Source organism: Gopherus flavomarginatus, chromosome 7, assembly GCF_025201925.1.
Source record: "Gopherus flavomarginatus isolate rGopFla2 chromosome 7, rGopFla2.mat.asm, whole genome shotgun sequence".
NCBI classification, from domain to species: Eukaryota; Metazoa; Chordata; order Testudines; family Testudinidae; genus Gopherus; species Gopherus flavomarginatus.
The window spans coordinates 74694651-74722240 of NC_066623.1; the positions used below are offsets into that span (position 1 = coordinate 74694651).

Here is a 27590-nt window from a genome sequence, read left to right on the forward strand (position 1 = left end):
CCAAAGTGCATTGAAGTCTGTAGTATTCATTCTATTACTTTAATGGCCTTTGGATCAGATCCCAAGTATTTGGATGATTCCAGAAAATTCATGAAACAGACTCCAACCATAAAGAAGGGATCATGAGACAATCCTTGTCAACCCAATCCTCTTTCTGATCCTCAAGATTCAAATGAACTTGCACTGAACTTTCAGTGCAAACAGAGCTCACTCAATGAGCCCTGAAAGCAGGGCTGTCCTTAGCCATAGGCAGAATAGGCAGCCGCCTAGGGCACCACTCTGCCTGGGGGCACCACTCTGCCGGGAGCCCGGACAGACAGGAAGCAGTGGAGCATGTAAGAGCAGGGCTGCTGGGTCCTAGAGAGAGCCGAATGCTGCACAGTCTGAGGGAGGGGATTGGCTGCTGGGGTCTCTGGGAAGGGGTTGGGGAAGGAGCTCCCCTGTGAGTGTGACTCTTTCCCCCCGGCTGAGGTGAGGTGAGGCAGGCTCTACCGCTCTGGAACCAGTATCCTTCGTTGTCCCCCAAACATCCATTCTTCTCCCCCCCCTGCCCCACGGAGCACCCCCCTCCTTTCTCCCTCCTCCCCAGAGCATCCCTCTCTCTCTCCTCCCTCCCCTCCGTCAGGGCTGGGTTGGGTGAGGTGCTGGGGGGTATGTAGGGGGAGGAGGCTGGCTGTCTGCTGAGGAATGAAAGTGAAAGTAACTCACTTCCTGGGCAGCGAGCCAGGATTGGAATGTCACACAGGGCTGGGTTGGGGTTAGCCAGATGTGTGAAAAATCAGGATAGGGGATTGGGGTAGGGTGAGCAGATATTCCTATTTTATAGGGACAGTCCCAATTTTGGGGTCTTTTTCTTATATAGGCTCCCCATCCTGATTTTTCACACTTGCTGTCTGGTCACTCTAGGTGGGGGTAATTGGTGCCTATATAAGACAAAGCCCCAAATATCGGGACTGGCCCTATAAAATCAGGATATCTGGATCTATCACCCTAGCTGGGGCGCGCCTCTCCCCTGGGCTGGCAGCTGCCAGCGATCCATCTCATCCGGGGGGAGCTGCACAGGGCAGGATGAGCTGCTGTGGCTCCATGGGTGACCTCTCCCTGAGATCAGATGCTGTGCTAACTTCACCATGGTCCATAAGGCTGGTGGTGGTGCCCATTGGCGTGTGATTGGACCTGAGGGTTTGCTGCTGCTGTTGCCACTCTGCACCCCAAGAGGTGTATTTTGGGATCCTGCAGTTTTCCACCTATCTCCTCCTCTACTGCAGCTGTTGGACCAGCAGGTTGGGGGGTGAGCCAAGCATGAAAGCAGTACTGTGTTGCCATTTAGATTGTCATTTAACAACTTTGTTTGCCAAAAATTCTTGCTAACAATCCTGAATCCAATTTCAATATTTTTTTTAAAATCAATATCTTAGCCAAAAACAGAAAACTAAGTTGTTGACAATTATTAGTGACAGGTTTGCTTTGAGGCAGGGAGTGGGCCAGTTTTCATCAGAGAAACAAAAAATGTTGACTGACTTTCCTATAGCCTGTTACTCCTGATAAGAGCCCTCCAACAACTGTAATATGCTCATCTCCTTACTAATGTATAAAGCAGGGGTCGGCAACCTACGGCACACGTGTCAAAGGTGGCAGGTGAGCTGATTTTTGATGGTATGCAGCAGCAGGCTGAGTGGCTCAGCCCATCACTGCTCTGGGGTTCTGGCTGCTGCCCTATTGCCAGCTGGGATACCAGCCGTCGGCCCCACTCAGCACCTACTGCTGGCCTGGGGACCCCCAAGGAACCCCAGGCTGTCAGCGGGCTGAGCAGGCCAGCTGAACCACTCAACCTGCTGTCAGCCTGGGGTTCCATCCACTCAGCCGGTAGCGGGCTGAGTGGGCTGGTGGCGGGCTGAGCAGGGCCGGTGGGGGGTTGAGTGGCTCAGTCTGCTGCCAGTCTGGGGTGCCAGCAGCACTCAGCCTACTGCTACTCCAGGGTTCCAGCTGCCGGCCCCTTGCCAGTCAGGAGCTCAGCTGCCGGCCCCCCTCTGCCTCCTATCAGCCTGGGTGAGCAGAATCCCAGGCTGGTAGCAGGCTGAGAGGGGTTGGCGGCCGGGATCCTGGCTGGCAGGAGTTGATGGTCAGAACCCCAGACCAGCAGCGGGCTGAGCAGGGCCTGGGATCCTTGTCTAGGGTTCCAGCCACCAGCCCTGCTTAGCCCGCTGCCGGTTTGGGGTTTCATTTACTCAGCTGGCAGTGGCCTGAGCAGGATTGGCTTTTTGTATGACATAACTAAATTCAACGAAATAGGAAAACAAGAGCAACTAATAACAAAGTGCAAGAACCTAGAGAGCCTCCTGAAGCACGGTGATAGTTTAGATTTAAATGGACTTGAACTGTACGAAGAATGGAGTACACTGTCATCAATGTTGCCACATGCAAAATCGGTGATGGACATTGTACAGTTTATTCATGCCCGCAAACTTGTTGACATATATCCTAACGTGTACATTGCCACTCGTATTCTACTGACAATTCCTGTAACAGTAGCACCAGGAGAACGGAGTTTCTCAAAACTAAAGCTCATTAAAAACTATCTCCGCTCTACAATGAGTCAGGAACGCCTAACTGGTCTTGCTATTCTTGCAATCGAACAAAACACGACTTTGTCTTTGTCATACGATGACATTCTTACTGATTTTGCAGCCAAAAAAACCAGAAAGATTGCTTTTAATTAAAAACAAATCTTTGTTTCAATACCTCTTCATATAAATTTCCAATAAAATTTTGATAAATTAAAAAAATTATATTATTTGCATCATTCTGTCATATCAGAATTTTTTCTATAGTGCTGCTTCTTTAGTGCTAGTCCATCAGCATTACAGTGTGCTTAATTAAGTTAAATTGGTTTTAATAACGTGAATGTGGCAAGTTTTCCAATACTGTAAGCTTATATTTGTATTGCTAAGAGCAGATCAGGCACAGGGGCACTAGTTTAATAATCTCGCCTAGGGCACCATAAATCCTAAGGACGGCCCTGCCTGAAAGTACGACACAGTGTGACCATAATTTCACCAATATGCCCCATTCTCCTATATTTTTGTCCCATCATTCTCTATGGTAAAATGATCTCTGACTAAAGCCTAAACCGCACTTTTGATTATTCAGGAATAACTTATGCTGAGATCTTCTCTGACAGGGTTATCACTGGCATGAATGACTCTTGTTGTAGGAAGGAATAGTATTTACATATCTTATTCCTCCTGGGGAATCTTTGTATCAGACACTGATGGACCTTCAGTGCAGTTAATAGATATAGAGATGCTTTAATGCACAGATGTAGCTTATTCCTAATGTAATGGGTATTCTCTCTTAATACTCATTTTAGAACTAAAACTGTATGGAATATGTGAGCCTTCGTCCTTGTCCTGTAATTACCAGCGAACATATTCAAATATGTAATACAAGTTTAAATAAAGGTAAAGTCTGCACTGTAGCCAGATTGGTACTTTATAAAACATGGCTACAACAGACCTGTATTTATCCCTTGTTTTCTCATGAACTGTGATTCAGCTCAGCCTTTTATGTCATCCGGTCTTGGTGCATTCAAATACATTCACAAGCACCTATTTTTGCACCAGATATATACCTCCCAAACTGTTTTCTGTGAATATGCCAGATCTCTTTGGTACTGCAGCTGTAATACCTCACAGTGGTAATGTCTTTTGAACTATATTTTACATCATCAGTTTTAGTTGTTGATTCTCTGTTTCTACTGAAGATGTTTTGTACTTTCATAGTCCTCTCAGTGAGGTTTACTTGAGAATATGTTGCTGAAAATAATGGGCGTTACCAACATTTAGTTTGAGTTTATAGAAATTTGCCCCGTACTACCGTGAAACTCAGCTGAATTTTTTATTCCTGCTAATATACACTTTTAAAATTAGTGATAGGGTTCTATAGTTAACTTTAGAAAATAGAATACAGTTATTGGTGGAAACAGGCTCCCTTCTCCAGCTGTTCTGTATGTCTCCTCATGTCATTGGCATTCAAATGCTATTTATTCCTCACTCTCCCTGAGATTGCTAAGGAGAAATGTAGATTCCCCATTTTGGGTGATTGTTAGGAATTTTTGATTGTTCTATAATTAAATGTCACTGAGAACAAACTGCTTTTAAAAACATTTGCTTTGGTGGTAGAATTTATAGATGTTTAAAACGCATCATTTTTTCTTGTATTATAATATATTTTGCCATGATATAATTCTAAATCACAAATTTCCCAGCTATAAACATTATTTACTTTTGTTGATTAGATATTTTTTTAAATGAAAAGCTTCTTGAAGTTTGTGTTTAACAACAAAAAATTGCTCTTGTACTTAACTGACAAACCTATCTTTTCTAATAATGTGGAGTATTTTTAAACAAGTGTAAGAAGTTATTAAATAGTTTAGGACTCCTTTGGAAGGATACCAATTTTTAGATTTCCATTAGTGATATTAAAAATATTGCAATCCATGTTCAGCTGTTTATGAATGTGGAGCTTTGGGGCCTGTCAATTCAATGCTATAATGTGAAGCCTGTCTCAACCCCTTGTCTGTTATCTCAAAAAACACATAAGTGTTCTTGTGATATCTGCCATCTTGGCTGATACACCAAGACCTCCAGAGCCAAATGTCCAAGCAGCTACAGCTTGAGCTAAAAAGCCTAGGCTCTCTAGCTAGGGCCATAGCTGACTCTTGTTTTCTGTGGATTGGTCACAGAAAGGGATCTGTAACATATACCACTGGGTTATATTTTCCTTTGTGGACTTTCCTTAGCAGGGTTTGATATATATATTTTTCTTTGTATGAACTCTTGTTTGTGAAGTTTTTATTCCCTAGTGAGGGGAGAATGAGGAAACAGCGAGATTCCAGATCTGAAATACAGCTGTAAACACCATTTCGGTATTAACCAACGAGAAATGCTTCTAAGTTACTGTACCAAATCAGCATTATTTGACACAGAGAAAGCTAAGCACAGTTTTCTGCACACTCCATCCATTTGCTGCCATTCCTTGCTATATGCTTCCATGTACCCCAATCTTTCTCTCCACACCCAATTAAGATATAGCTGAGGTTCTGTGAGATGAGCTTTTATAGAAGGAAGAAAGCATGTGCACATTTCTGAGTAATTTCCGTGATTTGTGTTAGTCTTCATTCTCTGGAAAAATATAATCTTTTTTCTATATATTAAAATTATGGTTCAGATATAGCTCCTTCCACTGAAACTTTTCAGATCATGAATAATGCATACTTTTACATGTGTAATCAATACAAGCTATCTGTGCCATGTCTGAATTTGCTGGGATAACCAGAGAACATGCTCTGTGACTCAGTCAGTCCCATTATTGGAGGAGAGTTAACACAAGAGAGACTTTACTAGATTGTTATGTTAGGTCTGCCTCTTGAATATGAAAATCAGTTTATAGACCTTGTGAAAGCATCTCTTTGTGCAGTAAATATTTTTACCTTCTCCAACCTGTTGCGATTCAGGGTACGCAATGTGCCAGGTAAAATAAGTTTAATAGTTGGTCATCATATTTTCAGTTTGACAAATTGTAAATTTATGTCTCCCTGTATCTGTCTTCTGTTAAATACATTATGTTCAAAAATTACAGCAACAGGTAAATAGCACATTAGTTTATACTGAACCTTTGATTTCAGCCTACTTTAAGGAAAATGTTTCATTTTTAATTTATATTTTGTTTTAAAATGCCAATATTCATAGAGTTGAAAAATTTCTTTTAAATTATTCTACTTTAGCTGCAAAGCAAATTTCAGAAGTTAAATTAACATGAGGTGTTTGTAAGTAACAACAAAAATATTCATTATTTATATAAGCAAATATGGTAAGTAGACTTGAGGTAGTCAGGTGACATGACTGAGTTCCCGCAGCTGCTGCAGTTTTCAAGTGGGCAATGAGAGTGCTCAGTGCCTGTGTCACTTGGGATCATTAGTCCATAGTCCAGCGCGTTAGCCAGTTCTTTTAGGAAACTTGAGTTTTGGCACCAAAAATTAATGAGAGACTGAAAATATCACACAGAATTTTGTTTCAATAATAATTAATGAAATCACATGGCTCAAGAATAAGAATCTGAGACAAAGCCCATGAAAGTCAATAGGCTTCTTTCCGGTGACTGCAATGGGTTTTAGATCAGCCCCTTGGAGGCCAAGTGCTGGAGTCTCATGTTGACAACTCACTTTTGCCATTGTAATTACTGTAGCATTTGGTCTTAACAGAATTAAGCATGTTTGAATTATATGCAAGGCGCACAGGCATGATATATTTTAATGTTGTTAACACTGTGCTTTCTTTTAATATTATTAATTCTGTGCTATCTTTTTCACAATTCTACTGTTTGAGACAACATGGAATTTCTTGAACACTGTTGGCTTGCTGAGCATTCCAATTCCCACTAGACTACCCACAGATGCTTTTAAACAAACCCTGAAATCTTTTATTTACTTATTATCATTACTGGGGGTTTTAAAATTATTTTCTCTAGAGTCTGGACCTTTTCTATACCTTGAGCAAGAAATTTGGACCTTGACAAAAAATAATTGACCACCTCGATGTATGTTTTAGTACAGCTAAATTTAAATTGTACATCTAGGAACAAAGAATGTAGGCCATATTTACACAGTGAAAGACTCTAGCCTGGGAAGCAGTGACTCTGAAAACAATTTGGGGGTGATGGTGGATAACTGGCTAAACATGAGCTCTCCGTATGGCACTGTTACTATAAGAGCTAATTTGATTGTTCGATGCATAAAGAGGGAACTCTCCAGTAGAAGTGTGTTTATATTATCCCTGTTTTGGCACTGCTGCAGTCAGTGCTGGAATACTGTGTCCAGTTCTGGTGTCCACACATCAAGAAGGATGTTGAAAAATTGGAGACAGCTCAGAGAAGAGCAAAGAGAATGATTAAAGAATTGGAAAATCTGCCTTATAATGATAGATCCAAGAAGCTCAATCCGTGTAGTTTTAACAATCAGAAGGTTAAGGGCTGAATTGGTTACAGTCTATAAGTACTACATTCGGAAGAAATATTTAATAATGAGCTCTTCAGTCTAACAGAGAAAGGTGTAACATGATCCAATGCCTGAAAGTAGACAAATTTAATTGGCTTGTATCTCAGGAGATGGCATTTTCACCTTTGAAAAAGAACACAATTCAGATGCAGCCAATATTGGTGCAATAGGGCCAAAATGCTACCATGAGCTCTGCTTTTTAAAATGAAATATTAACTATATATCCAATAACACTTAAGAAAAATGAGTTTTGTTTTGTTTTTTTTTAAAAACAGATTGCATCAGAAGCATGGAATATTTGTCACTCTGATTCTCATAGACATGTTCCTTTTAGTAGAGCCATTTATGGAACATTGATTCAAGCCTGAAGAGGTTCTCCATTTCAATGTCTTCAGTATTACTTCATCACATCCATCACATTTTTGTTTTGGATTACAAAAATAACCTTAACATATGAACCTTATACAAGGCCAGTGTTATATATACACAGAAAAGGATGAACTTCCTTAGTGATTAAATCAGCCTAGTGCCCCAAGAGGAAAGGAGGAGGCGGTAGGGATGGAGTTGATGGGAAAAATGATTCTTTTCTGTATGTGTTGTGCTTTTTTGAAGTAAGAAGTAGCCTAAAGAGAAATATTTTTCTTGAACTAAAAAAATATAGTGACGAGCTGAGAGAAATTTCTTATTTCGTTACTTGTTCAAATATCAAATACAGTAGCTGGTGAAATCTGCTTTTACTTCCTCCCCTAACTGCTCCTAGTTAAGCTCCTAACATTGATACATTATCTTTATTATTATTATTGTTGTTGTTGATTGTTGTTAATTATATATTATATATATTATTTTATGCACATTGGAATTTCTTAGATTGCCATGTCATTGACCAAAAACCTGTATTTAATTTTTGGCAGGTTTACCAAAAATGCAAGTCGTTAGAAACTACAATGGGATACCGCAGCCAGCGCCACATGATGGCCCACCATTACACATCCAGACTGGGGACACTATTGAACTCATCAAAGGAGATGCACATAGCAGGTTTTGGCAGGTATGGGCTTAGCAATGGCTACATTCCATTGCTTGAGAGAGAAAACTCTTATTTGCTCATTACTGTTATACCCTGTTTTTATGTTTATCATCATCATCATCATCAACAACAAAATCTTTATTTTTTTGTGCATTTTACCCAAAATACACGTCTAATGTAAGAATTTCACCTTTTGGATGCCAGCAGTGCTTACCGACTGCTTTTTGTATCTAAGGGATTGATCTTGCAACTCTCTTCATTTAAGTGAGTAAGTTTGCAAGACTGGGCCCTTGGTGTGAACCATTTTACTTAAATGATTTAAGATGAAGAAAGTGAATGGCACATAAGCAGCAAGAGTACTCTGTGTGCGTTGAATTCCCAAGTCCTCTTAGACAATAGAACTAAGGGGCATGCTAACCAGATAAAATATTTGACTTGGATGAGAATAGTGGATAAAATAGTTATCAGAGATGGAGACAGAATTGTTTTAATTTGTTTGGGGGACGCCTAAATCAAATAATGACTGTTTTGTATTTATAGGAAAACTATAATCTATTGATTGGATGAAGGGGTTGTTTCCGTGGCAACTCAATATCCCATGATTCTAGTTGCTACTTCTGTTACAGAGATTGTTTTCTTTATTGAACACTCATACCAAATAAAAATTCAAACTACGGTAGCATTCACATTTTGCTCAAAAGACTGGCATAAGAATTTTAATTTTTTCAAATTATATTTTCTTGTTTGTTTTTAGTTTGTCAAAAAGTGGGAGTGATTGTGTTTGTGTGTGCACAAAATGGACAATTTGCAAATTAATAACATTTGGGGGAAAGCTGATGGTAAAGAAAAAGGTATAAATGCAAGGGCATCTGAAAGGTGTCTGGTATAGCTGTTCCTATGTTTTCTTATTGAGTCTTTTCTTTGAGAATGCAATGACCTAATGAATAATATATTGAGAATACTGTGCTAGATTTTTTGGGGGGTTGGGGGGGTCTTTAGACATATTTGATTTTTATAGATTATATTTGTTCACTTAAGGATTGATTGAGCCTGTGAGGTGCCAAAAGCCTTCAAGTCTAACTGGCTTCAGTGACAGTTGAGAGTCCTTGATTCTTTTTAGGATCAGAAACATGACTCTTGCCTATGAGTTATCACAGATATCCTTTATACAGCAGGAATCAGACTTTTTATAAATTGATCACTCAAGATGCTCAAGCATAATCACAAAAGAATACCCAGCACCTGTGTATATTCATGCAGGACATAGTCTTTAGGACCGCTGGACCACAGATTCTCATGTGAAATGTAAACAATTCTAAAAAATACAGTTACCAGATAGACTATGACAGCTTCATAACATGCTATACTATGTCATGAGTAGGCAACCTATGGCATGCATGCCAAAGGTGGCATGCAAGCTGATTTTCAGTGGTACTCACACTGCCCAGGTCCTGGCCACCGGTCCAGGGGGCTCTACATTTTAATTTAATTTTAAATGAAGCTTCTTAAACATTTAAAAAACCTTATTTACTGTACAAACAACAATAGTTTAGTTATATATTATAGACTTAGAGAAAGAGACCATCTAAAAATGTTAAAATGTATTACTGGCATGCGAAAGCTTAAATTAGAGTGAATAAATGAAGACTCGGCACACCACTTCTGAAAGGTTGCTGACCCATGTACTATGTAAAGACATTCAAGTGTGTTTTCAAACACTGGCTTATGTATGTTTGTATGTAGGGAGTTTTTCAATTGTGTACATGTAGGGCTCAATCCTGCAAGATGCTGAACACTCTGGCCCAATCCAGAGGGGCTCTTAAGCACATGCTTAGCTTTAAACATGAAAGTAGTCCCACCTCATATGCTTAAAAGTTAAGCATATGCTTTAGGGCTTCTCTGGATCAGGCCAGAGTTCCCAGCAACATATAGGATTAATCCCATGGCCACACACTGGTATATCTTTCATTTTTGGCTTTTGGAAAGCCTCTTTGATATTACTTGAATCTGTCATGTTGAAGGATTTAGGCAGAAACATGTTATGTTTGGCTAGTGGGAGGAGACTGGTAAGTGGGTGATGCTGTGTGCTAACAAGCTATCTCCACAGCAATCTTACTACTAGCCTTGAACCTTAATGGGAACTGTCATCCTCATTAGCATCTTTGGGTGATTTTTTTCTCGGATATGTTGTCGAAGACATACTCTGATGTCTTGGTCAATTTGTAATGCATATTAAGAAGTAACCGCAAAACATAAGCTTTTATTAACATCTTGACGTTTACTCAAGGGATATTTTGGAATAGTTTTTTTTTTTACCTGAAAGACCATTGTGGATACTATAGACTCATAAATTGACCAGAAGCTCAGATGTTAGTAATAAATAAATAGTTGTATGCACAGTTACGTGCAATTTGGTTTTTTGTTCTTTACAGCATACCTAGAAAAAACATAAAATAAAAATTTGTAGCTTGCCAACTACAAAACCAGTTTTTCCTCCCCTGGTTTTCACACTTCAGCTGCTAGAACAGGGCCTCATCCTCCCTGATTGAACTAACCTCGTTATCTCTAGCTTGCTTGCTTATATATACCTGCCCCTGGAAATTTCCACTACATGCATCTGACGAAGTGGGTATTCACCCACGAAAGCTCATGCTCCTAAACGTCTGTTAGTCTATAAGGTGCCACAGGATTCTTTGCTGCTTTTTAAAATAAAAACTGTGGTTTCATCTTCTCTAATAACTTAAACCCAACCAAATACATTTTGATAAATGTTAAGAAAATCTTCCCAAGTGAAATATTTGTATACTTGGTCTCAGTCCTTAGCAAATTTTTTATCGTCATTTTCTCTGGCTCAGTCAAGGCTGTATACATCCTGGGTTCCTCCTCTTTACTCCCTCTCACAAGCAGGATAAGCATGAATTGTCCTAGAGGATAGCAAAATTCTGAATTTTGATAGGTCATCTTTTGGCCTGTCTCAGTGCATAAGAAGGAGAACCCAGCCCCTGTACGCTCTCAACTGTACGATCAAAAGCAAATTCCCAGAGAATATAAATTGCCTTAATATGAAACATTGAAAATGAGAAGTGGGGGGGTTCAAGCTGCAGTGGTTTAGTCCACTGCCTCCAGCTGAAGATCTGGATTCAGTCACAAATGAAAATGAGCGAGGTGGTTTCATGGTAGTATTCAGGCACAGCAGTTAGCATGACAGGCTTTCTTTGTTCAAGGTCCAGAAGTGGAATAGCCACAGTGCTTATCTGTGTGTGGCTTGTGCTGGTACTACTGATCCTTCACTTTTACACGTAGTAAAATCACTCACAAAGTTAATTAAATAAGAAAGGGAGAGGGGAAAGAGGGAAAATTTGGTGTTTTAAATGGAAATTTCAGACCCTTATCTGGAACACTGCTGGTTGGTGCAGCTGTAATAGTGCACAGTCTCATTTTTATTATTGATGTGTTTCTTTTTCTCTCCTTTTGAGTTTGTTCAGAGGAAAGTACTTACTTAACCTGAGGGTAAGCTTTCAGGGGTGACAGGATGTATCATATAAAGTGTGATGTAATGCTGGTTTTACAGGTTTCCATTGCAATTATACACTGTCCTCAGGGCAATCATGTTTTCCATGTATGCCAAAAGCATACAAATGTGCACTGTACTAGTTTCTTCCACTGTGAAAAACAACACTTATTTGATACAGACTTAGACCTGTAGCAATTCATTGCTATTACAGAAGTCCTGGCTAATGCCACTGTTGTTGATGGTCCCCCTATATTTTCAGTGTAACTCCCTAAAGAACAATAACTGTGCTGTGAACTTTTGTTCTTGGATGAAAAATTAAATCTTTACCTTTTGGGCGGAAATTTTCTATGTTCCAGTAGTACATAGAACTCACCAGGGACTAAGATACAGTATTGTTATGTGAGGTCACTGCTAGAAGAGAGAATAGATAGACACCAGCTGGCTTGAAATCTATAGTAACAAAACAGTCTACATCAAATGTACAGTAACAAAACATCCAGCATAACAACATTGTTCACCTGGAAAAAAATCTTCCAGTATTGGGGAATTATATATGAAAATACATATACTATACTTAACGGAGATATCTGCATGTGGGGGTCTCTAGGGAGTAGTTACCTATTTGCTATGATTGACTATTCAGTAAATTTCCCCATAAATGACCCACATTTGGAAGAAAGTAACTGAGGATCCTATGCACAGTCTCATGAAATGTTTCTATTTTGTCTTGAAATTGAATTGAAAGAAATTTCGTAGAGAACTTGAGCCCAAAGTAGGTCTGCAAACTGCTTTTGTCCTAGTATGAGTTTGGTTGCCATCTGTTTGATATATATTGCTAGGGCTGATTCGAGATATATCTGAGGACATCTGTTGTGATGTCAAATGAGGAGATGTCAAGGATTTTTCCCAAGCTCTGGTCCCATTTGTTGCCAGAAGTTATGAGACTCTGTATAGTGTAATCTTCTTTGGTGCCTGCTGAAGAGTTGATGGATAAACATTTTAAGGTGCAACTTCGCAGGATGTGTCAGTTCATAAGTGTGGGCCAAGTCATGTTAGTCTTTTTTGAAAATGCGTTAGGTTGGTAGAGCTATTAGGCTGAGATTTTCAAATCTATCTAGGGATCTGAACAGCCAAATCCCATTAAAATTATCCAAATCCTATAGGCAGTTATGAAGATCTCAGCCTTAATGTTTAAAAAGAAGCTCAGTTTTCATTGTCAGTGGAAATTTGTGCTATATGAAATTTATTATCCTTTTTGTATGTTGCTTATACGTCACATATTGCATGTAACATGTTCTACACTTTGTTACCTCTGAAGGCCATTTGGAAACATCAACACAGAATGTGGGCATCACCCATAGGTGGGATGAATGTATGCTACATGAACAATGTATAGTACATGAATATATACCATCTGTCCTGTACTCAGCCCTAGCTCCTAGTACACCTGCAGATGAAATTTCAGGTACCAATCAGTGTTGTTTGCATATCTCTGAATGAAACTGGATCAGATTGTCTCAGAATTTACTTATTACTATGTGCCCTTTTGTAGCATTCAAGAGGAACATTTTTGCTCTCTGTCCAAAATCAAACTTCGGGGAGTGGAAGGAGCCTTGATTCTTCCTCCTCTGGAGTGCAATTTAGGTGACTTTTAGGACATGGAGCAGATATGTTCAGTTTGGGTCTTTCCTTAATTTGGGCCCATCATCAGAGGGCGGAATGGGGAGAGACAGAGATAGGATGTGATTTTTGCTCAATGTGAACAGCATTTGTTCATTTTAATTTTGGTAATGTGTCTACTTATAACTGTGCCAGGCATGATACAAGTAAATTAGATCTGAACATGGTCTAAAATTTTATGAACAATTATTTTGTAAAAACAAAACCTGCCCTTTTCACAAAAAATGAATGTTTTGTATTTTCATTTTTCTTTACTAACCTGGAAAAATTAAGGTGTTTTTTCAGTTTATCATTTTCCTTTTCCATTTCCATTTCCCCAGCCTTTCCAGTGGGAAAATGAGAAAAGGATGGGGGGTGGGAATGATAAATTAGATAAATAATTACTACATTTTTCAGTTTCATTTAAATGTGGAAAAAAAAAACAAAAAAGGGGAAAATGAAGAGAAAAAAGCTGTGGACGGAAGGTAGAAAAGCAGAAGGGGAAGGAAACCCATAAACTAAATAGGCCTTTTCAGTAAAAATGTTCATGATTTCAAATGAGTGAATGTCTTAACATTTTTTCCCAGATCTGGACCTTAGCGTCCAAAATATGGGTGTTAGCATGAAAACCTCCAAGCTTAGTTACCAGCTTGGACCTGATAACACTGCCACCAGGCAGGGATTTATACAGTGCCTAGCTCACTGTGGTCTCCTCAAAACCTTCCCTGGGGGACCCCAAGACTCAGATTCCTTGAGTCTCACAACAAAGGGGAATAAACCATTTCCCTTCCCCCTCCTCCCCTCCAGGCGTTCCCTCCCTTGGTTCCTGGAGAGATATACAGAAGCAAGCTCCGTGAATCTAAACAGACGGACTCCACCCTCCCTGTTTCCAGTCCTGGAAACACAAGTACCGAGAGAGCTAATCTCTCTTCCCCCTTCACCCAGAGGGTATGCAAAGTTAGGCTTAGTAAATCTAACACAAAGAGATTTTCCCCCTGACTTCTTCCTCCCACCAATTCCCTGGTGAGCTGCAGACTCAATTCCCTGGAGTCCCCACTAAAGAAAAACTCCAACAGGTCTTAAAAAGAAAGCTTTATATAAAAAGAGTGAAAAAGGACATAATATATAGTCTCTGTATCAAGGTGGCAATATACAGGGTCAATTGCTTAAAGGGAAAAAATGAATAAACAGCCTTATCCAAAAAGAATACAATTCAGAACACTCCAGCAACTACACACATGTAAATATAAAAAACCAATATAAACCTATTGTCTTACTATCTTTGTACTTACAACTTGGAAACAGAAGATTAGAAAGCCAGGAGATAGAAAAATCACTCTCAGAGCCGAGAGGGCACAGACACAAGACAAAGAACAAAGAACTCACACCCCAAAACTTCCCTCCACCCAGATTTGAAAAAGTCTTGTTTTCTGATTGGTCCTCTGGTCAGGTGTTTCAGGTTACTCCTTTCCAGGTGAAAGAGACATTAACCCTTAGCTATATGTTTATGACAGTGAAAAATTATTCCTCTTCTCTAAACTTGCAGACTTGCTTGGAAATGTTCAGATTACAAGAAATGTTTTACATTTTTTGACCAGCTTAAGTTATAAAACCTGGTTTCTTTTCACTGTTATTGCCTAAATCTGTGGAGAGATTAGCAATTTCTCAATCAGAGGATGATTTATTTAGCCATAGCCAAAAAATAAGATGGAAACTGGATACTGTACAACCTAGTGTTAACTTTTCAGCTTTGCACAGTCCTAGCTGTGAATGAGTCCATTGAAGTTAATGGGAGTTGCAGATCTAAACCTCAGGCAGCACTCTGGAAATTTAGGACTACTGTGCAAAATGGTTCCAGGAAACCTCCCCATTAAAACAGGTTCAAGAATAATGAATCATCCTCTAATCTCACTGACAAGTGTCATTTAAAGTAGCAATCTGAAGGTATTCATTGCTTCCTTATATGCTGCAAGCATTCTGTAATATAATTTCTTTAGCAATTTAGCCCAGATATTTACTACTGCATTTGGGATGGCCTTTACGGCTTTTGTTAGAAGGAAATTGACTACTCACTCATCGCATGAGAAACAGTTAACAAGGAAGAGACGTGCAGTTGAAAGAAACGATTCGCAAACTTGAGGTGCAGTGGTGTGACAAATCTACTGCTAGTTGCGATGGTCTAGTGCCTATGCACTCAGTACAGAAATCCGCAGTCATATACCTGACTGCATGCATCACAGTTTTTTATTCAAGGTGACATGGGACCTTGAGGGATTTAGCAGGATATCTAAAAGTAAACAATAATCTAGTATTTTAAACATAATTAGGAATGAACATAAAATTATTCAAATCAATCCTATAATCAGCAAAGAATTTTAAAAACAAAAAGCTCCTTTCAGCCTGCTGTAATTTTTACACACTAGATTTTTGAGGATTTTTAAAACTCCCACAATTATATGCAACAGGCAAAGCTTTTATTTAGAAGTGCAGATAGTCCTACAGGCAGAGTGGTGCTATGGTCATGCTAATTTCCTGATATGTAAGACAGCTACCTTGTTTTGGCTAACTTTGTTGATAGCTGATTTGAAAAAGTAATCAGAGTGATATCTTCCTTCCATGCCTGGATGACCTAGTGGGAAGATGACTGTTTCTCCACAGCCCATAAAATACAATGCAGCTGCACGAAGGTGGCCACTGGCACATCCCCAGAATACAGGAGGTCCCCACTCTCACCTGCATGGGCCTGCCCCTGCCTGTGCCACTCCTCACAGGATGCCACTCCCATTTCAACTGGTGTCCTCCTGCATTCACATAGATTTGTATAGTTCACTAAGCCAGTGATCATCCCATCCCCGCCTCAGGCCAGCAAAATGACCGCTATGTATTGTTGGAGAGAGAACTGCCATGGAGCAGTGTGCCATACTGCAAAGAGAACATGGAGTACTTCTCTAGGCAACCTAGGGTTGCCAGGTATCTGGTTTTCGACTGGAATGCATATCAATAGTTCTCTCACACATTGTATTCTAACTAGTGCTCTTTACCCCTTCCTCACCTTGCTACACATTTCTCTCTATTTGGAATCAGTGACAGTTGCTGTGATCATTACCTGGGTGTGATAAATTGCATAGCAGTCTTCCCAGGAAGATAATGTTCCCATTGAATATGGCACTTCAATTCAAGAAAACTTCCAATTTTTCAAGAATGCTCATTTATTCTGCTCCTTTTTACCTCCAGCACCACCCTTGTTTTAAATTCCTGAATGATGGTTCATGTGGTGTGTGATGGTGCATTAATTTCAACGGGAGTTAGGCACCTCGGCACTTTTGAAAATCACACTAGGCACCAATCTGGATCTTAAATTGCCTGAATACCTTTAACAATCTGGCCTTCAGTGCCTAAATATAGATTTAGGAGCCTAACTTTGGGCACCTATGTTTGAGAATGCTAGGCCTAGCCCAGTTCTGAAAGGGTTGCCAGACCTGGTCACAGATGTGCAGTTTATGGATCTGAAAGGCTTTTTTTTCTAGCTTCCTTACCTTCAGAAGGCAGTCAATCTATTGGTAAATGCCAAAGTATAGTGCTTTAATGAACAGTTTACATTTGGTTATGAAGAGTTGATAAGAAAGTGAGTGGAAATATGAGGGGTTATGTAACAGTTGAACTGTTTCAGTTGAACTGTTGAACTGTTCTTTCACATATTCCCAAAATATATAGTTACAGCTGTACACACCAAGTGCATGTGTGTTTAGGGATTTGTGACTCTTGGACCACTTCTAGTATGTGGCTCAGCAGACATACTTATTAAAGTTAGGTAAAGCCCATTATAAAAAGCAATCTTGGTTAGTCGCTAACTAGTGGTGATACATGATGGGGAGGATAGGTGGTAATGATAATTGCAGTTGGGTTGTATAGGAGTTCCACCAGCTGATGCTGTGCTGAGTCAATGCATTCTTTCAGTTGCCCTACACCAGCATTTGCCCACTTTTGGCTTTGCTTCAATATAACTCCATCCAAGTAGACTTTCCTGAAGACTGTGAACCCAGGGCTCAGTTTAGGTGGATTATCTTAAATTGAATTTTTCTGGTGAATTGACTGTCCTGAATGTTGTTAAAAATTCATTGCCAGTGTGCATGGGATGTGGTTCCATCTGAATCTTTGTTCTAAACCATCTTTGGTCTATTAAAAGCTTTTAGATGTTAGGGGCACATGAGAGATCTTGCTCATTTAATTTAATATAAATCAGGTCAGGATATTTTGAAAAGAAGCTTTGGTTTTGGGTTACTGCATCAATGCAGCTCTTAAACTGACTGTATTTATCCATCTGATCATCTGGCAAATTCAAATCATGCTGACGTCAGAAATGGTTTATTTTCCCAAGACGTGAGGGTGGTGATGGATTTGAAAGGAAATGTCTATTATCTTTAATGAGGATTTCTGCATAAATCTACCAGATCTCTATCAGGGAAGACACTCTGTGCCTCCCAGATCTTCTGTTTCAGGCTCCCTGATTATTGAAAAGATTAGTGCTGGGACAACAAAATATTAAGTTCTTCGAGTGCTTGCTCACGTCCATTCCAATCAGGTGTGCGTGCACTGCGTGCATGGTCGTTGGATAGTTTCCCTTAGCAGCTCCCATCGGGTCGGCTGTGGAGCCCCCTTGAGTGATGCCTTCATAGCATTCAATATATGATCCTGCAGACTCCCCCTCAACCCCCCTTTCAGTTCCTTCCTACTGTCCGTGAAGGCCGTTGGAACTTGCTCATGTGACAAAGTTCCTCCTCTACCTTGGTGGGTCCTGCTCTTACTGGCAGATTTGCTCACCTCAGTGATCTTCCCCACAGTCTGGGTCAACTTCTCCTGTGTCTGATCAGGAGTTGGGAGGTTTGGGGGGAACCCGGGCCCACCCTCTACTCCAGGTTCCATCCCGTGGATTGCAGCTGTCTATAGTGCCTCCTGTAACAGCTGCACCTCCCTGGGCTACTTCCCCATGACCTCCTCCAAACACCTTCTTTATCCTCACCACAGGATCTTCCTCCTGGTGTCTGATAACGCTTGTACTCTTTAGTCCTCCAGCAGCACACCCTCTCACTCTCAGCTCTTTGTGCCTCTTGCTCCCAGCTCTTCACACACACTTCCTCTCCTCTGGCTCCCCCCTCCCTGACTGGAGTGAGCTCCTTTTTAAACCCAGGTGCCCTGATTAGCCTGCCTTGATTCACTGCAGGTGTTCTAATCAGCTTGTCTGCCTGAATTGGTTCTAGCAGGTTCCTGATTACTCTAGTGCAGCCCCTGCTCTGGTCACTCAGGGAACAGAAAACTACTCAGCCAGTGACCAGTATATTTGCCCTCTACCAGATTACTGTACCCCACTGGCCTGGATCTGTCACACTGAGCAAGTGCTCCCTTAGCGTTCTTCTGTTAGTCATTACAGCTTATAGTTCATGTTATAGTTAATGTAGTACAGATAGTTAGTTTAGATTGTTGGTTGGGAGTGGGGTCTCTCCTCAATCCCTAGCCCCCCATGGGCTATGGGGCATGCCACGAGCACAAGGCTTTAAGCCATGCAGTGCTTGTAATAAACCTATGCCTATCCGTGACTGTCATGGTATAATCCCCACTCTGAACCTTAGCGTCCAAAAAGATGGGGTACCAGCATGAATTCCTCTAAGCTTAATTACCAGCTTAGAACCTGTAGCACTGCCACCGACCAGGAATTACAGTGCCTGGTACACTCTGGTCCCCCCAAAACCTGGCCCGGGGACCCCCTAGACCCAGACCCTCTGGATCTTAACACAAGGAAAGTAAACCCTTTCCTTCACCGTTGCCTCTCCCAGACTTCCCCTCCCTGGGTTACCCTGGAAGATCACTGTGATTCAAACCCCTTGAATCCTGAAACAGAGAGGAAAATCCACCTTCCCCCCTCCTTCTCTCTTCCCCTCCCAGATTCTTCCTGAGAGAAAGTAATCCTGGCACAGAGAGAAATCAACCTCTCTCTCCCTCTTCTCTCCTTTCTCCCCACCAATTCCCTGGTGAATCCAGACCTAGTCTCCTGGGATCTCACCAGAATAAAAAAACAATTAGGTTCTTAAACAAGAAAAGCTTTTAATTAAAGAGAGAAAAACAGTAAAAATGATCTTGTAAATTTAAGATGGAATAGGTACAGGGTTTTTTAGCTATAGACACTGGGAACACCCTCCCAGCCTAAGTGTACAAATACAAATTAAAATCTTTTCAGCAAAATACCAATTTGAACTCCTTTCAGCCAAATACACATTTGCAAATAAAGAAAACAAACATAAGCCTAACTCGCTTTATCTATCTAGATAAATCACTAGTCTGAATTTATAAGAGCCTGTATCAGGGAGATTGGAGAGAAACCTGGTTGCACATCTGCTCCCTCTGAGCCCCAGAGTGAACAACCACCAAACACTAACAGCACACACAAAAACTTCCCTCCCTCAAGATTTGAAAGTATCCTGTCCTCTGATTGGCCTTCGGGTCAGGTGACAGCCAGGCTCACTGTTCTTGTTAACCCTTTCCACGCAAAAGAGATATGAAGCAGTTTTGTTCTATTAACTCTTACTTATCTGTTTATGACACCCTCACAACTCTTGTCTAACGTGTCTGGGGAAAGTGCACCAAACTGAATGGTGCAAAATCTACAGGACTTTTCATCCAAAAAGGAGCATGATTTCCAACTAAAACAATTAAGGGAATCTGCTGTCCGCCCACAGCCAGCTGCGAACCGCCAGGACCCGGCACCAGGCACGCCCATATGGAGTGCTCCAGCATCCGTACGTGACATGGCGCTGAGGAATGACTGTACCACAAGAGACCCTTGGCACCAGCACTTCCTGGCACCGCACCCAGGGATAATGGCCCAGCACCGCTCAACTTCTCTGGTGCTGCACAAGAGACACAAAAAGGCCGAAAGAGGGTGCTTACAGGTACCGATATCTGCAGGACTGTCAGGCGATGCACGGGCGCACCCCAGAAAGGACCCGGTGCCAAGTCAGCATGAGTTGGTGCCATTGACTTTGGTACCCCACAGGGGACCATCGAGTCCGGAACGGAGAAACTCTTTGACAGGGCAGTGCCAGGTGGAGGTGTTAGAGCCATCCTCCACCCCGGACACTTTCGAAGCCGCCAAAGACCTCATCAAGATGATGGCTGGATAGCCCCCAGCTCTCAGGGACAAGCCTCCGGTGCCGATAAGACCAGTACAGTCTAGAGGCAAGGTCGCTATGATGCAGCGCTTACAGTCCCCAGCTCGGTGCCATACACGGTGCCATTCTCAATCACCTTCGCCGTGGCACTGGTCACCGGCACCGAGTCCCACTAGAGCACCTCCAACACTGGCGACGCAACGCTCCCCTCCTCAGCACTGAGGTCAGACCGATCCCCGGTGCCAGCAGAGGATCAGCATTGACCCGCAGTACCAGGCCTTCATCCTTGATCACTGGCACCGGATACCCACTACTGGTCCCCAGCAAGGTCATCCAGACACCAGTCCCGCAGTTCATCACGGCACCGGTTGTCGGTGCCTAGGCCCTCGGCACCACCATGGTCCTTGCGATCGGTATCTGCTTTCTCGGAGTCTGATGCCAACTTGTACAACTTGATGCACAGACGACATAGGTTCAAGAGGCGATGAAGGAAGGCGCTGGCAGCTGCAGTGGCAGCCCCCGGTGCAGTGGCCCTTTTGGACCCCCTGGGCTTACCATCAGGCTGAGAGTACATTTTCAAGGGGGTTGAGATCAGTAGCATCAGAACAACAGCCACCCTACTCTCCTAGGGACAGGCCTACGAGGTATCTGAGGCTATTCTGTCCCAAATGCCCCTTCAGTCTCCAGTCGCAGCAGAGGCGGACCAGCCACAGAGTCAGGATACAGCTTCCCAGGCACTAGGTAACTGCCACAGAGATGTTCACTGACCAAGAGGAGGTCAGAGAATCGGAGGAGTAGGAGGACCTGGTAGCCCCTCTGGCCTTCTTGTCCTCTTCCCTGATGAAGCTGCGGCAAGGGCGTCAGCTTCGGGCCCTCTTCCGATTGACCATAGGGCATATCAGGACCTCCTTAGGCAGACTGCCCATCACATGGGGTTGCAAGTGGAGGAGGTGGCAGAGGACCCCGTTGTGAATATTCTCGCACCCAAAGGTCCATCACAAGTAGCTTTGCCTTTGATCAAAACAACAAAGACTGTTTGGCAGATCCCAGCCTCAATTTTGCCAACTGCCAGGGGTGTAGACCCATTCGCTGCCCAGAGCAACAAGAAGTGCCCAATGTTCTGCTCCTTCCAAAAACACAGCCTGGGTTCAGTCATGGATTTGTTTCTGCTACTCTGGGGACCACTTCATATATGCCTTCCCATCGGTCCCACTTGTACACAAGGTGCTGCTCAAGACCCACAGGGACACAGTGGAGGTGATTCTGCTGGTCCCTGCATGGCCCGTCAACATTGGTACACCATGCTTCTGGAAATGTCAGTGGACACCTCAATCATGCTACTACTCTACCCCGATCTGATCACTCAGGACCACAGTCGCCTCCATCACCCACACCTCCAATCCCTCTACCTCATGGCCTGGAAGCTTCATGGTTAAACCCCATGGAGCCCCTACATTTGGAGCTGGTAAGGGAAATTCTACTCGACAGCAGGAAACCTTCCACCAGGGCTACTTATCTAGCCAAGTGGGAGAGATTCACTTGCTGGTGTGCCCAGCAACACCCCTCCACACTCCAGGCTTCTATACCATTCATCCTGGAGTACCTTCTGCATCTTAAACAGCAGGGCCTATCTGCAGCATCTGTCAAGGTGCACCTTTCTGCTATCTCAGCCTTCCACCCAGGAACGTCTGGATGCTCTGTATTAGCTAATTCATGGTAGGATGTTTCCTCAAGGGCTTGGAATGCCTATATCCACAGATTAGGCAACCAATTTTTGCATGGGACCTTAATCTGGTCCTCACCAGGCTCATGGGGTCCTCTTTTGAACTGCTGGTGACTTGCTTCTGCTCTATTTGTCATGGAAGGTGTCCTTCCTGGTAGCCATCCCATCAGCCAGACGGGTGATCAGATTAAAGCTCTGACCTCTGGCCCACCCTACACGGTCTTTCACAAGGACTAGGTACAGCTCAGGCCTCACCCAGCCTTCCTCCTCAAAGTAGTGTCCCAATTCCACGCTGGTCAAGACATTTTTCTATCCGTCTTCTATCCTAAGCCTCAAACCGTACCCAGAAACAGAGACTGCACTCACTGGATGTTCAGAGAGTGCTAGCATTCTACACTGAGGGCACAAAACCATTCAGGAAGTCTTACAAACTGTTTGTGGTGGTAGCAGACCGGATGGAAAGACTCTTGGTCTCATCTCAAAGAATATCTTCCTGGATCACATCCTGCATCTGCACATGTTACAAGTTAGCCAAGGTCCCAGTCCCAACTCTTACGGCACATTCCACAAGGGCACAAGCCTCGTCAGCTATGTTCCCAGCCCAGATCCCGATACAGGAGATCTTCAGCAACAACTTGGTCATGGGTGCATACGTTTACCTCTCACTATGCTATCACCCAACATGCCAGAGATGACGCAGCATTCAGCAGGATGGTGCTCCAGTCAGTGATTCCTTAACTCTGACCCCACGTTCGGGGTAGAGCTTGGGAGTCACCTGACTGGAATTGACGTGAACAAGTCCTTGAAAGAAAAAAAGACAGTTACACACCTTCTCATAGCTGTTGTTCTTCAAGATGTTGTTCACGTCCATTCCAATACCCACCCTCCTTCCCCTCTGTCAGAGTAGCTGGCAAGAAGGAACTGAAGGGGAGTCAGGTTGGCAGGGTCATATATTGAGCACCAGGAAGGCCCCACTCCAGGGGGCTCCACAGCCAACCCGACGGGAACTGCTAAGGGAAAACTTTCCAATGACTGTGCGTGCAGCACGCACACACGTGACTGGAATGGACGTGAACAACACATCTTGAAAAACAGCAATTGCGAGAAGGTGAGTAATCGTCTTTTTGCAGTACATAGCACTTACATACTGCAGTGCTTTGTCATTCAAGGGTCACAAAGTGCTAGGTGGGTCAGTATTGTTATCCTCATTTAGCGGTGGGGAAACTGTCACACAGCAGAGATTATATGACTTGTCCAAGGTCACATTTTCTTTGCTGCAGTGTTTACTCAAGTGTTGCCCCTAATACACGACTCTTCACTCGAGTGTGGTGGTGCTTTTAAATCAAGTTGGCTGAGGGTACAGGCTGCTTCTTGAGTTAACACAACTCATCAACTGCTAAGGACTTGTCTGCATGGGAAGTTAGTGCCCAGCAGGCTACAATGTGAATTTACAGCACTAGCTACCCTGCACTTACTCTGCATCTGGACAATCTTACCATGCATCAGAAGTGCCTCTGTGTGCTTTAGGTTAATATGTTTTAAAGTATACTAAGCTAACCATCTTAGCTTGCTGCTAACTAACTTCCCTTGTAGACAGGCCCTCACACAATCACACTGTACAGCTCAAGAGTTACTTTGCAGCACATGGTTGCTCACACTTCAGAGTAGTTAACTCGAATGTAGGTAACTCGAGATAACTCTGCAATGAAGATTTAACCACATGAGTCAATGACAGGATTGGGAATTAGAACCCAGATCTCCGGAGTCTAATCCTCTCACTCTATCTACCAGACCATTCAGATTTAACCATTTGTAATTATTACTTATTTACAGAAGTCAAGAAATTATTACTTTACAAAATTTGAGTAAGACTGGCACTGAATTTTAGAACTTTTGCTGTTTGTTTATGTAAATAAATCTCTGTGCATACAGGATTGCTTCCAATCTACACAGTCATTTGCTCACAATGGGAACTTTTTGTCTATTTCTAGGGTAGAAATCTAGTCACAGGGGAGCTTGGCTACTTTCCAAGTGATGCCGTAAAGCCTTGCCCATGTGTAAGTACAAATGTTTAATTGTCTTTGTCAGTATAATAGTTTCCTCATGAACATTCATAGGAAAAGTTGCCTGGTTCATACCAAGGTTTCATTAATCCTACCTTGTGGGAAGCATTATTTTAGTTTTTGTGCTTGTATGTTACATTCAATGTTGTTTAAAAATATAACATTCTAATGCTTTTGGTTATTGGATTTAAATTGTAAGTGTTAAGGAAACATGCTCAAGAGACAGATTTTAACTTTTGGGAGTTTAATAAATTAAATTGTCTAAAGAGTTTTCAGATAAATACAATCAGACCATAGAACAAATATATTGTGCAGTAAAGCTGTTGGGTTTTTTTTACAGTGAGATGAAAATGCTGTGGTTTTAATCTGTTTCCCAGTCACTTTGGGTTACAGAGAGAGATTACACCATAAATAGTGAGTTTAAAAAAAAACCCATAAAAGTAAAAATAGAATAAAGAACAAACAAATGAATGAATAAACCCTCCAACCAGATCTTTCAACATACTTTTGTGTCCCTGTATGCTTTGACCTGCCTGTGTTTTGTGTTAAGAGGACAAATACTCTCAAAATACTAAAAACTGCAGCAGGATAACAATAAGAAAAAATAATTTACATAATAGATTCATAGACTGTAGGGCTGGAAGGGACCTCGAGAGGTCATCGAGTCCAGTCCCCTGCCCTCATGGCAGGACCAAATACTATCTAGACCATCCCTGATAGACATTTATTTAACCTACTCTTAAATATCTCCAGAGATGGAGACTCCACAACCTCCCTAGGCAGTTTATTCCAGTGTATTAACCACCCTGACAGTTAGGAACTTTTTCCTAATGTCCAACCTAAACCTCCCTTGCTGCAGTTTAAGCCCATTTCTTCTTGTTCTATCCTTAGAGGCTAAGGGGAACAAGTTTTCTCCCTCCTCCTGATGACACCCTTTTAGATACCTGAAAACTGCTATCATGTCCCCTCTGTCTTCTCTTTTCCAAACTAAATAAACCCAATTCTTTCAGCCTTCCTTCATAGGTCATGTTCTCAAGACCTTTAATCATTCTTGTTGCTCTTCTCTGGACCCTCTCCAATTTCTCCACATCTTTCTTGAAATGCAGTGCCCAGAACTGGACACAGTATTCCAGTTGAGGCCTAACCAGCATAGAGTAGAGCGGAAGAATGACTTCTCGTGTCTTATTTACAACACACCTGTTAATGCATCCCAGAATCATGTTTGCTTTTTTTGCAACAGCATCACACCGTTGATTCATATTTAGCTTGTGGTCCACTATGACCCCTAGATCTCTTTCTGCCATACTCCTTCCTAGACAGTCTCTTCCCATTCTGTGTGTGAAATTGCTTGTTCCTTCCTAAGTGAAGCACTTTGCATTTGTCTTTATTAAACTTCATCCTGTTTACCTCAGATCATTTCTCCAATTTGTCCAGATCATTTTGAATTATGACCCTATCCTCCAAAGCAGTTGCAATCCCTTAGAGTTTGGTATCATCTGCAAACTTAATAAGCTCACTTTCTCTGCCAATATCTAAGTCGATGAAGATATTGAACAGAGCTGGTCCCAAAACAGACCCCCGCAGAACCCCACTTGTTATACCTTTCCAGCAGGATTGGGAACCATTAATAACTACTCTCTGAGTGTGGTTATCCAGCCAGTTATGCACCCACCTTATACTAGCCCCATCTAAGTTGTATTTGCCTAGTTTATTGATCAGAATATCATGCGAGACTGTATCAAATGCCTTACTAAAGTCTAGGTATACCACATCTATCGCTTCTCCCTTATCCACAAGACTCGTTATCCTATCAAAGAAAGCTATCAGATTGGTTTGACATGATTTGTTCTTTACAAATCTATGCTGGCTATTCCCTATTACCTTACCACCTTCCAAGTGTTTGCAGATGATTTCCTTAATTACTTGCTCCATTATCTTCCCTGGCACAGAAGTTAAACTAACTGATCGATAGTTTCCTGGATTGTTTTTATTTCCCTTTTTATAGATGGGCACTATATTTGCCTATTTCCAGTCTTCTGGAATCTCTCCTATCTCCCATGATTTTCCAAAGATAATAGCTAGAGGCTCAAATACCTCCTCTATTAGCTCCTTGACTATTCTCGAATGCATTTCATCAGGCCCTGGTGACTTGCAGGCATCTAACTTTTCTAAGTGATTTTTAACTTGTTCTTTTTTTATTTTATCTTCTAAACCTACCCCCTTCCCATTAGCATTCACTACGTTAGGCATTCCTTCAGACTTCTCAGTGAAGACTGAAACAAAGAACTCATTGAACATCTCTGCCATTTCCAAGTTTCCTGTTACTGTTTCTCCCTCCTCACTGAGCAGTGGGCCTACCCTGTCCTTGGTCTTCCTCTTGCTTCTAATGATGTTGTTGTTGCTTTTAATGTATTGATAAAAAGTCTTCTTGTTTCCCTTTATTCCTATAGCTAGTTTGAGCTCATTTTGTGCCTTTGCCTTTCTAATCTTGCCCCTGTATTCCTGTGTTGTTTGCCTATATTCATCCTTTGTAATTTGTCCTAGTTTCCATTTTTTATATGACTCCTTTTCATTTTTTAGATCATGCAAGATCTCGTGGTTAAGCCAAGCTGGTCTTTTGCCACATTATCCATCTTTCCTATCCAGCGGAATAGCTTGCTTTTGGGCCCTTAATAGTGTCCCTTTGAAATACTGTCAACTGTCCTCAGTTGTTTTTCCCCTCAGTCTTGATTCTCAGGGGACTTTACCTATCAGCATTCTGAGCTTACCAAAATCCGCCTTCCTGAAATCCATTGTCTCTATTTTGCTGAACTACCTTCTACTCTTCCTTAGAATTGTGAACTCTATGAGTTCATGATCACTTTCACCCAAGCTGCCTTCTACTTTCAAATTCTCAACGAGTTCCTCCCTTTTTGTTAAAATCTAATCTAGAACAGCTTTCCCCCTAGAAGCTTTTCCAGCCTTCTGAAATAAAAAGTTGCCTGCAATGCAGTCCAAGAACTTATTGGATAGTCTGTGCCCCACTGTATTATTTTCCCAACATATATCCAGATAGTTGAAATCCCCCATCACTACCAAATCTTGGGCTTTGGATGATTTTGTTAGTTGTTTAAAAAAAGCCTCATCCACCTCTTCCACTTGGTTAGGTGACCTGTAGTAGACTCCTAGCATGACATCACTTCAAGTCAAAGTTGCAGAAACTATCGGAAGCCTGCATCCCAAGAAAGGGGAAAAAACTTATAGGCAGAAGTTGTAGACCGAGCTGGATGAGCAAGCATCTTAGGGAGGTGATTAAGAAAAAGCAGAAAGCCTATAAAGAGTGGAAGATAGGAGGGATTAGCAAGAAAAGCTACCTTATTGAGCTCAGAACGTGTAGGGATAAAGTGA

At 41.9% G+C, this 27590-nt stretch overlaps 1 protein-coding gene across 4 annotated transcripts in view; it reads left to right on the forward strand.

Annotated features, from left to right (window-relative positions):
* VAV3 (vav guanine nucleotide exchange factor 3) overlaps positions 1-27590 on the forward strand; it is a 254278-nt gene that overhangs the window by 193573 nt on the left and 33115 nt on the right. For all 4 annotated transcript variants that reach the window (XM_050962383.1, XM_050962385.1, XM_050962384.1 and 1 more), the window contains 2 exons: positions 7966-8102; positions 24132-24197. In XM_050962383.1, the coding sequence (XP_050818340.1) occupies positions 7966-8102; positions 24132-24197 (203 nt within the window). The remainder of the gene's footprint in view (positions 1-7965; positions 8103-24131; positions 24198-27590) is intronic.